Below are 12,920 nucleotides of genomic sequence, written 5' to 3' on the forward strand. Positions count from 1 at the left end.
TGTAACCAAATATAATAAATACAATAAACCTTTCACCTTGCAACATTAAAACCAAAGTCATACACACTACAAAGGTTTGATACAAAACAAAGCCAATTCCCAAAATCCTAAAATAGATAACTAAAAGCCACAAAGTTTAGTTAATTAATCAAAGATGAAAAGCACTAGGTTGTGACTTTGTCATTCTTGCTTCACCATAAGGTTCATCATTATCCATCCTTTTGTTGTTTCTATAAGCATAATAAGCAATTATGTAAACAATTACAAGGATGATCATGACAACAATATTGATTACTGAAACTTTTCTCCAACTTTTCTTGAGACTACCAAGTACACCAGCTTTGCAAGAATCACAATCATAACAAAGCTGTTGTTGGTCATTGTTCCATTTAGTGCAGTCAGGATTGGTTCCCATTAGTCCTCCTCCTTGGATCCATACTGTTTCATTTTGATACATATAGCCACAATCTGTTGGAGGCTTGCAGCAACCAGACTATAGATAAAGAAAATAAAGGTAACATTATTGGAATAAATCACATGACATATGGTATATGGTTTATTTAAACTCTTCTCTATCTTCAAATCACATAAAAAAATGATCGATGAACATGTTATAACTTATAGGAACGAAGTATCTATCATTGTTTTTTAGTGATTAATCTCTATCAGAGAACATATTAAATATACAAGATATGCTCGCTTACGAACCATACTTTTCATACATGAGTTAAAAATCGAATCACACTGGTCACTTATTTAAGGTGTCTGAGTATTTTACCACTCAGATGAACTACTAGTAATTGCATGTTGGTAAAAAATCAAATCACTTCAATATTGAAGAAGGGAAGAACACTTGATACAAAATTGAATGGCTATGATCAACACTGCACACTCTTTATTAGAAATACACTAGAGAGAATCTCTTCCTGAAGACAAAGAGGATTTTCTCCATTAACATAATGGTGCAGTGAAATCTCAACCATTATTTCACTATTGTTCAAATGAGTCCGACGAAATTAAATAACTATGATCAACACTAAACGGTAGACACTTTCTATTAAAAATTCATCGGAGAGAATCCCTTCCTAAAGAACTAAAGTTAGATGATAAAACATTTAGCTCCCGTCCAAAATATAGAGAATCAAACAATGAAATATAAAATAGTCCCCCCACCTTTTCCCCCAACCAAACAAACATGTATAAACTACAATTGGTTTAGAAAGAAATGATATTTTGTTTGTCTTTATCTCATGTGTCTTGTTTCAATTTCCTATTTTTTTTTTTTTTTTTTTTGGTACAATCAATTTCCTATTTTCTATCCAATAGAAAAATGTTATGGGCTTTCCATAAAAATCGGCTTTGTTTGTTTTGTTTTGTGGCATGGATTACATGCCGACATAACCTGCCACTCACATAATCAAAGGACCAAATTCATACTGCCACTGTTTCATCTACCAATTAGGGGATAACACCAAAACTTTATAAGATAACAACATCATCAACTCATCAACTAAAAGATGAAAACGTGGGAAATCCTTTAATAAAGACTTTAAGCATTATGTCCCCGTGAGCTTAACTCAGTTGGTAGGATATCTCACTATATGTGCAGGAGTTCGGGTTCGAACTCAGGACACTCCACTAATTCACCTTTAAGGTGAATTTTCTAGCCATTAGACTACTTGACAAAAAAAAAAGACTTTAAGCATTATTAATTATGACCATCTTTAAAATCAGACACTTAATCATAAATCTCTTGACCCCTAGACCAAGAGTTTAGTTTTTAATTTATCCATTCCACCTGATAATTTAATCTAGTTCGAAAATCGGTTCTGGCATCAGGTGGTTCCAGCCCATTAGACCAAAACTTTTGACTTCAGTTTTAGTCCTTTAAATTTTCTGTTTTCACTTTTATGCCATTTTTTATAAAAATTTAAGTAACATTAACCAAATAATTTTTTCATGACATATCATTATTAAAATTTAAAGTACAATTAATTTAATAATTTAACAATTTAATCTTTAATTTAAAATTGCCAATAATTTTTTTTTGAAAAAGCAAATTGCCAATAATTTAACATCTAACATATACACTGCACAAATTAGTAGAGAAATCATAGTCTGGTTTCTTACTTGAGGGGCCATAATATAATTTTGAATACATTTTCATTATTCTCACCATGAAACTACACAATTTAACAAACATATAATGTTGCCCCTATGGCCCCATTCATGTACTATTTTAATTATAGAAGGCCAAAAAAGGGAGAAGATATTCTACATGAATATGAATTGTATCCAATCCAATCATAGAACATTAAGAACATTCTTATAAGTGAGTTGGGGGAGCTTGTAAAAAGTAGAACGTGACAAACTTTTAGGTTAGATATACAAATCATGTTTGCCAGTGCAAAAAGCATAAAGGTGGGGTGTATATACTAAATACTCCATCCGTCCCAAAATATAAGCAAAAATTGGTCAATGAAAGTTGATGTATTTGGTTTAAAATTTAGTCCAAATACATTCACTTTTGTTGACCTCCTTTTGCTTATATTTTGGGACGGAGTAGTAGAGCTCAAACATAACCAAAAATAAATAAAAATTAAGTCAATAATAGTATAATTGCATACGCAAAGTTGATATAAATGATAGTCAATTACGTAATTAACAATAAAGAAAAAAGGTCGGTGACATGGTCAAAAAAAATATCATTATAAGTATTTTTGTAAGATTATCAAAATCAAAATAAAATTTAAGACTAGTAGAAAAGATAGAAGTTCATCGAAGTCTTCAATTTTTGTCTCATAAGTTTCAAATTCGGTCTAAAAAGATAAAACTTTGGGATCAAGTTTCAAAACTTTTTTCTAATCTAAGACATAAACACACATTTTCAAACCAAATTTAAAAAATTGCTTGCACAATTTTTTTTTAGAGATTACTTGATACACTGACGGTGTAAAATAGTTTTACACGATCGTCCAATAAATAATCATCATTTTGCCATGTTATCTCAATAAAGTGGGGTGACGTGGCGAAAAACATAATTGATATTGATTGACAGTGTAAAATTATTTTACCTTTTAAATTAAAGGTAAAATTTAAATCCTGTTTTGTATACTCACATTTTTTCCTTTTAAATTAAAGTAATTCTACATGAAAAAACTTATTTGCAACCATCTCATACTTATATATTATCAAATAGTCTAATGATTAAAATTTCATTTTTTTAAAATGAATTAATAGAAGTACTTTAATTTGAACCTTAGTTCCCACGTTATAGTGACTTTTTAACCCGTGTTTGGCACGGGTCCGAATACTAGTTATTACATTCATTCTCATAGGTTATATTTTATGAATTCCTTTATTCAATCTTACTAATCTATTATGGGAAGAAACGTGGCAACCGTCCCATATAGTATATGGTCCTACCTTAATCCATCATATGTCTCAACTCATTTCCATAATATCTCATATCATCGTCACAACACCATTCATTTTTTTCTTCTTCCATGTGATATAAGCTATTGACAAATACGTAACATTCCAAACAAAACATATGTGATGATGACACATTTGGTATCAAATAGTGATGCCACTATAATATCAAACTAAATAATGTTCATCAATTATGAAAACTACATTATTGTTAGTTATGCCATTTTGTCAAAGTCGTTTTTTTTTCTACTTAATTTATTTTATAGTAATCCATTAACATGGGGTTGTATTAAATTAGACACATAAAGAGCCATAACTTTAGGAGATTGATGAGTCAAAACCCATCATGCCCACATGCTACAGCTATAGGGTTCCATACAGAGAGAGATCTATGGTTGAAGTTAGATCTACCAATTTAATCAGACAAATGAACTTCAAACTTTTCAATTTGTTTCTCTCCAAAGTAACAACCCATACTTTTCTTTAACAATACAATTTTTTTGTTGACATTATGTGTACCTCAAGTGGTTAAAATTAAATGTTTTAAAAATTGAACTGGATAAATTGGTTGGTTAAATTAGAAATTAGGTTAAATGAGGTTAAATCATTTTATTTCATATTTTACATTTTAATGTTTATTTTAATGGTTATTATCTTTTGAATTATTTATTTTTTTGTTATCTAATTTAACTATAGTTGTTGAGTCGATTGAACTCATGAACAAAAAATCTCACCAATTCTATCTTCAATCAAATTTCTAAAATATGGATTAGTACTTTACTTCTTCTTGTGGTTTCATACATGTTAAAGACTTTACTTAGAGTATATTCCTAAAAAACTCCAAACTAGAATTTCAAAAAGTCTACTTCAGTTGATAGTTATTAGAGACATTATTAGAAAAAATAAAACTTGATTATTGAAGGGTCGAAGTTCGAACTTCATATTCCACTGTACCAACTAAAAATTGGTAAAATCTCATATTTTATCTCTAGTTCAATTTTTAAAATATTGATTAGTACTTCGCTTCTTCTTAAATGTTAAAGACCTTGATTAGAGTGATTAATAGTTATTAAGAATGTTAGTAGAGGGATCGAAGTTTGATTATTGGAGAGGTTAAAGTTGGAACCGGTATTTCTCACTTCTATACACTTAAAATGAATGAGTCTGACCATTAGACTACCGAAAGAAAAACAATCCCAAAATTTCTAAATTCTGATCTCATCATACATTTTTCTAAAAAACCAAACAAATTAAATACCACTATTAATTTAGCATTAAAAGAAGAAATAGATCCAGATAAACCAAAGAAGAAAAAAAAGGAAAAATAATGTAGAAACATACCTGAATAGGATTGAGTTTTCTTTGAAAGAACATATCAGAAGTCTCAGGAACACCATTAAAATTCCTAGCCAATTTCCTACAAGTTTTAGAATCTCTAATACAAGAACTAATCTTCCCCCAATACTCATCACTCTTAACACGATCCTTTAACCAACCAGAATAATCATTCAAATTATAATCCAAATACCCTCTATTCATCATCCTTCTTCCTTCTCCTTTATCCGTTACAACATAAGCAAATATTATAAATCCAATTAGTACTGCAATAATTAAGAACATGACAACAAGGTAGAAACGTAAAAGAAAAGTGTTCCGATAACACGCCCCCGCGAAACCGGCTAATGAAACAACCATGATGCTTATGCCAATTATGATTAGTGGCCATTGAAGGAATTTTAAACAATCTGTGTTGTTTGCTCTGCTGCTTAGCCAGATTCCACCACCTAGGATTGGAATTGAGAGTAAAAATGTTAGGAAGTTTAGTACTCCAATTAAGTGATTACTTGTTCTCATCTTTTTTTTTTTTGCTTTCAATTTTTTGCTAGGGATTTTTTTTTGCTAGAGTTGGTTTTGTTTGTGATTGTTATGAATGTGACTCGAGATTTATAGATGGAGTTTGGTAGTTGAAGTGTGTTAATTTGATTGATTACTTTATTTAGGGGCTTGGTAAACGCGTAGGGGTGTGTATATTTAATATTGATGAAATTACTGAAATATCTTGGTTTTTTTATTTTGAATTGATGTCACTTGGGGCGGGGTTTGGTTTTGGTTGGTTCAAGATATTTTTTTAATAACTTCAATTTTTTTTCGAATAATTGTATAGTTTCAATGCAAATTTTAAATACTCGATCCTTCTCAAAATAAATGATTTAGTTGATCATTTTTATGTTTGTCGATGCAAAATTTTAATCATTAATATTTTGACTTATCTATTTTTTTTTGACAATTTAAATTATCTATTACGAAAAATTATTAAAATTATATATTTAGAAAATACTCATTGAAACAAATCAAACAACATCTCATATGTTAATATTTACATATACATATTAGTACAAAAATACACTCAACAAAGAACTACTAAATCTAAAGAACTACTTCCCGCACCCAAAACTTGCTATCCAACCAACTACACATGAAGCAAAACTCCACAAAAAAGCAAACTTATAGAGATAATGGAAGGGAACAAAATCAACTAACAAAGAAATTTGAAGTATGGAAGGGAACCAAGAAACAAAAGTGAAGAAGAGAAGACATGAAAAAAGAGGAGAGAAAAATGGTGTTTGCTGAACATAAATGCAATGGTGTTTGTTTGAAGAGGATAACACTTTGTTTTCACATAATACACACTATAGAGATGGAGACATGTGTCATTTGGAGAGAGAAAGAGTAACTAGTTAATATGATGTGTTGTGTTCCGTCCCAATTGATTGACACAGTTGACTGTTTTATGCATATCGATGCATAACTTTGACGATTAATATTTTTAATTGTATAATAGTAAAAATTATAAAAATTTGATATTTTGAAAATACTCATCGAGACGAATCAAACAACATCTTATATGCTAATATTTATTTTTGTTTATTAGTAGAAAAATAATGTCAAAACAACATGTGTGAATAGTGCACAACAGTTAACCGTGTCAATCAAATTTGGACGAAGGAAGTACTAAAACAGCCAAAAAAAAACTCTGCACATGATTGGTGTAATTTCGTGAAGTATTCCTTCACTATAAATATCATTTTCCTTTTTATAATACATCACCTGTCATTGATAAATGATCTTCTCATAACATATTTGTGACTCATTACACTCACACTGTGGGATTATAAGAAGATATAATTAATTAGACTATGTGTGTTTCTTTTTTTTTTTTTTTTTGTTTCATTTTGTATCTGCGTTTAATCTATTTTCTTGATCTATATATATATTTTTTACAAATATCTTATTTTTTCCTGGTCAAAGTATAAATATCTTTTTCTGATGTGTGCAAAATAAACTAGGAGAATGTTAACATGTACATATATGGCACATGTTAAGGTAGTAAAAATAGAAATTATGTCTTAGAATTTGTGTATTTTAACTTTTCAAGCATTAAATGTCTTGTATCATTAAATGTTAAATTTCTATATTAAGATACTTTATCATGTGTGCACATGTTAACAAGACCCAATAACTAACTGTTTTACTCATCGTTGAATATAGTGAATACTTTCTTTCTGTATCAAACATAGCGAATACAGTAGTACTTGATATAGTAAATGCCATGAATGTAATTTCAGCGAAGTATGCATATTCTGGTTTCTTGGTAAATGCGTCACATTGTTTTGGAGTATTGCGTCGACCATTGACACAAACAAGCATTATGTAACTTTCATAGTAGTTGCGTTATTAATTTCTTTGGACTTTTGTGTCGACCTCTAACACAAACATAAATACTTTCTTTTTCTTAGTGAGATTGATGATGAATGAGACTTTGTGTCACACTCGATATTAGTATGTTGTGTTTGTTGATAAATTACAGCATCTTAATGCATACATAGCGAATAAGTTAATTGATTGAATTTGTAATGTATAGTAAAATTAACGGTTAAACTAGCTTATAAGTAGGAAATTATATAAAATATATATGTTTAATTAATTTTATTTTTTTCAAGTAAGATAGCACAGATAAAATTGAAAGAAAAAATTATAAGCTATAAACTCATAAACTACTTGAAATAACATTTGAAAAATAAGTTATAAGCTAATAAAATAAATTATAAGTTTTTTTTAAAAAATATTTTTCAAACAAGGCTTTTTTTTACCATATGAACTTATAAATTAATATAAGTTCAAAATATGGTCTTACCAAACAGAGCCTATGTATTGATTTTGATTGATGTAAAAAAAAAAAAAAAGTTTTTGTTTTTTTTTTGACAAAAGTCTATGTACTCAATTTAACATGTGATAAGACAAGAGTGTGAAATTTAATCACGTAAGCAGTACTACATTCGTCTCAAAACGTCCTTTACGTATATCAATGCATAATTTGAATAATTTATATTTTTAGTTTTCTTTTATGAAAAATTATAAAAATTTAATATTGTACAAATCAAACAAATTTGCTAATATTTATCTTTATACATTAGTAAAAAAATACGGTTAAAAATAAATGTCAACAGTCAACAGGAACAATTGTTTTCGGATGGAGTGAGTACAATTTAGATGATACAAAGTTGAAGTGCATATTATTATTTTTTATTTCTTATAAGCACCCAATGTATGTAAATTTTGCCGTTAAATTCTTTAGAGAGATAGTTTTAATTTTTACATATATTTACTGATGATGACCACATAAGCAAAATAAAATCTAAAATCAAATTGGGTGTATTGAATGAATTAGAAAAGTAATTGAAGTCTATCGGAGCACCATTTCTCTGAAAACTATAAAGTTAATAAAAAAAAAAAATCAAATAAATAAGAGTTGAAGTAGCTCACGAAGTAAGGTGTGCAGGATATTGAGCAAATAATGTTGGCATGTCCATGTCACCAAATTTATTTAGAGTTTCAACATGTTTACCCTCCAATTTTTTTTAAGAGTGTTTGGATGGAGAAATATTCTGAGGTAAAGTATTGTTTTGAGATAATTTTAATTCTTTGTTCTAAATTCTATTCATCTATTGTTTGTATGATTAATTTGGAAAAATTTTTAAAATGTTGGGATTTATGAAGTATTTTGTCAAGGTTAAATTTAAGGAATTTTAAATGACACCAAAAAGTAGGAATTTGGAATTCCTTCCATATGTTTCAATATTTTCAAATTAACCCCTATAATATTTTTAAAATTGCAAATTGACACCTAATTTTTTCAAAAAATTGTAAATTGGTCCCTAAAAATTCGCAAATTGGTCATTTAAAAATTTGAAAATTGCAAATTGGTCCCTATTTTTTAAATTTGACCTAAAACTTTCAAAATTTATAAAAGTGGCCCAAAATATTCACAATGAAATCTCATATTAGTCTATCCAAACACACATTTTAAAATGAAGGTAATTCAAATACAATCATTTGAATTGCTTAGAATTTTAAATCCTCTAAAATTTCTAATTACTTCATCCAAACACACTCTAAATTTCTACGACAATGAAATATGCCGGTCCTAAAATCCAAAAAAGCGGAGGGCCGCTCTCACGTCTGCGCTAATCTCCTGTGATCTAATGAGAGTGTGCTTATATTGCAACTCCTTTACACTATAAATGTAACAGGTAAACTCTTGAATCATCAACAAACTCATTAATTATCTTCTAAGCTTGCTCATCATGATATCTCCTAAACTTCATATTACATATGATATCATGCTAAAAAAATCAATTAAAAGAATATAATTAGTTATCATACTATCCATTGTTACTTTAAAAGATCAATTAAAAGTTAGCCACTCAAATCACATTTGCTGGCTGTAGTTGTGCATAAACCAGTAGTAGCAACCATAATCACATGCCTTCCTACCTCCATCCTTATGTCAACCTCTTCAAACAAGTAAAAGGCTTCATATAGTTTTGCCTCCATGCTTATGTTTACTCCATGCTAAGGGTTCTTGAGTCGCTCATTTCAGCAGATGAGCATCATTTCATAGAGTTGATCTGTTCAGCCTTAAGGAAACTAGATACATGTCGTAATCTAGCAATCCTAACCCTAAACCTCCAAGAGTCCTTTTTAGTCATAACGTCGCACAGAGAATCGGAGGTGTCTACTATTTTTTCCGAAAATCAACGCACAATGTCACACAAAGAATTGAAAACATAGATAACATAACAACACGATCAGCAATAAGAATCAGAGCAAAATGAATGGATACCAAACAACAGGCGTGTATATTTACACACAAGAGGGAAGACGAAGGATATCCACCCCCAAAATCAAGTACTTTAACGACTAAAATTGATATTGGGATAACAACTCAACATTTTGACATATAAATTTGCAACAGAAACATAAAGATTTCTAACCTATGAAATGAGTAAAGTTATATAGATTACAAATCAATACTAACAACAGCCAATTGAAGACATTTACGAAATCTAATAAACTAACCTTTTTACCAATCAAAACCATTTCTCCTCTATGATTTTCTTCACTTTTTCAGCTTTCTTTCTCAGTTCCAAACCCTCTCTTTTTTATATATATTTTTTTTCTCTCAATTTATAGACTAAATTGATGAATGTTTGTGACCGTTGAATAATTTTAAGTTTGGATTATTGTATGTTTTGGCAAGGAAACTGAATTTGCAGGGATGGGATTGGATTGGGAAGAAGAGGCTCACCTTTTTGATAGAGTGTAAATTTGGTGGAAACTTATTAAGGAATCGGTAAGCTGCAACACTACAGCTGCTTTTCTTTTTTTCATTTTTTGTTTGTTTATTTTTTTAACATATAAATATAATCTTAATTAGAATAATATATTAATTATTAATGATACAAGTTAAACTAAAAAGTCTCGTAAAAAGAAAAGGTTAAACCGAAAAGACTAATACCAATCGTTTAGTTGGTTTAGTGGTGATTAACGCTAAATTTGATAGGGAGGATCGATGTTCGATTCCTCGCAACTGCGATTAAGAGGGCTGAACCACTTCATATCAGAACTGATCCCCGAACCAGATTCAAATATTTTTTTTGAAATTTTAAATTTTTTCGAACAAAATTAGGATACTAGAGATGATGTGCTTGGAAAACTCTCAAACACCCTTGTATAATAATTCGCCACTTGTCCTAACGAATATTTGATGGCCAAAGTTTTTGTAATTGAAATAAAAATGCATTTTTGCAGCAAACCAAGCCACCTAGAGAAATTTGCGAAACAAAATTTTACTTTTTGATCAGTCATAGTTACACAAAAAATGGAACTAGTTTCTTGTTGTCGTGGCCTTAAAATTTGAGGGTTGCTCGAAAATAATGAAGTCGCCAACAAAGTTTATTAAAATAGGGAAAATGTCGGATAAACTCTTTTAGACAGACAAAAAAAAAATCTTTGAAACCAAATGTCAAGTTCGAGGCTTATAAAAAAAACCAAAATGTCAAGTTCGAGTCAATTATGCACAGGGAATGTATTGGCATCCTATGACATCTATTAAAAAACAATTACTACTTCTATCCCTAATTATAAGATCCTGTTTGACAAAAATGTACTATTCATTTACCTTGTTTTGACCATATTTTTTTAATAATATATAAATATAAATATTAGCATATAAGATCTTGTTCAATTTATTTTGATGAGTATTTTCAAAATATTAAATTTTTATAATTTTTACTAATAAACAATTAAAGATATTAGTGATCAAAATTGTGTATTGGCGTACGTTCAGTGGTCAAACAGGGTCTTATAATTAGGGATGAAGGTAGTATTAAAAAACAATTACCTCTAATTAATTGTGCAAAATCAAGTTTCAAAATGTCACATAATAAAGTTTTAGTCAAAAAAGTCAACGGGGCTAGTAAATGCAAAATGGAATGAACTTGAAGGCAAAAACTGCTCAATTGCAACAGAGGCTATCAAGTGGTTTTATGCTTCTCACGATCACAGTTGTTGGGGATCGAATCGTGATCATCTCTACCATGTCTAACGCCAATAACTACTGAACCAACTAATAATCGATAAAATTTAATATTTTTGTTTTAACAATAAAAATCCCTAAAGAAAGAATAAAAGCAAAGAAATAAATAAGTAACAAAATAGACTCGTGAAACAAATGCGATGGGCTTGGTATTTGAACCCAATAGCACCACCATTAAATAAAAATAAATTAATGTCTGTTTGGATTAACTTATTTTTGAGCTTATCCAAACAACTTATGCAATTTTTATGTATTATTATAAGTTTGTCAATGTAATTTATGATAAAATAGCTTATAAAAATACAATTTTCACTAGTGTGAACTTATAAAATAGCATAAAACCTAATTTATATTACATAAGCTGTTCGCATAAGCTCAAAAATAAGCTAATCCAAACGGGGCCTTAGCCTAAATATGATAAGCTAATAGTTTCTGTCAAAATAATGCTAAGCTAACAGTAAACATTAGGAATTAAAAAGGAGAGAGAGAGAGTGAGAGGGAGAGAGGGGATCCAAATCCTACTGCCTATTGAGCCTCCGATATGTGAAATGAGTTGACTTGTTTGTGCCTTCTTTGGCCTCAATGTGATTCTACGGTGGACAAAATTGAGCCTGAGATTCATCTCAATATACATCAATGTTTCTGCGTCAGCTATGTACCCAATATCCTTTCGACCGACACCCTAAGTTATATTAGATCTGAAATTAAATATTTGTAATAGAACTCAAGTTTTTATCTGAAATTAAATATATTTGTCATAGAACTCAAGAACAATTTAGATTAAAATAATAAATGACTTGCTTCTCATTATCATGTAATTAAGAAGAACTGAAATTAAATTGTTATTTCGTACTTTTACATGTCTTTCCATAAAATATAGGAATGGAGTGCAAGTGTAAGACAGTTATCTTAGAATGGTTTGCACCTTATTCAAGAATCAAACTTGAAGGTGTATTCCCTGTAATGCTTCATAATTCATAAATTTGTAAAGGTGAGTATAAGTTGAACGTGTTTAAAAGTTAATATTGAAATAAAATAAAAAATTTCATAAAGCTAAATTTATAATACAAACTCATGTTTAAATAGGTAATATATGTCGGACTATTTCACTATGAGTGACGATGCTGGCATCTTATTCAATGAACATTTTCATCTATTACAATTTATTATGTCAATGACACTCTATTTTTTTCTTTTAAGAATCAGCAGCTAAGTTAACTCACCTGAATTCGGTATTATAGAAAATCGAAACTAAGATTATAAGGAGGAGCATACCACGTCTCAAGCCAATAACACGGACCAACTCAAGTGAGTTTCAATGACACTCTACTAACGTTTATTTATATCAATGAAAGTAATTTTTGAGGTATGTGTTTTAGATTTTGATGAGTTCATTTTGTTTATTTCATAAACCACTATACATAAATCCTTATCATATTTATCATGAATAACCCTCAAGAAGAAATAGTTTATACAAATGAATTGGGTGAGATTCTTAGAAGTCATATCATGTAAGTATTAAACAATCTGTTTTCTTTCAATTTTTTAT

The 12,920-nt window shown here is 29.3% G+C and overlaps 1 protein-coding gene across 1 annotated transcript; it reads right to left on the reverse strand.

Moving 5' to 3' along the window:
- Nucleotides 1-5,469, reverse strand: LOC123920009 (tetraspanin-3-like). Its single transcript, XM_045972077.1, has 2 exons — nt 4,774-5,469; nt 1-493 (listed from the first exon to the last, which is right to left on the reverse strand). The coding sequence occupies exons 1-2, from the start codon at nt 5,284-5,286 to the stop codon at nt 149-151; spliced, it is 858 nt and encodes a 285-aa protein (XP_045828033.1). The 5' UTR covers nt 5,287-5,469; the 3' UTR covers nt 1-148.
- Between the last annotated feature and the right edge of the window lie 7,451 nt (nt 5,470-12,920).

This window comes from Trifolium pratense, linkage group LG4 (assembly GCF_020283565.1).
Source record: "Trifolium pratense cultivar HEN17-A07 linkage group LG4, ARS_RC_1.1, whole genome shotgun sequence".
Classification (NCBI taxonomy): Eukaryota; Viridiplantae; Streptophyta; class Magnoliopsida; order Fabales; family Fabaceae; genus Trifolium; species Trifolium pratense.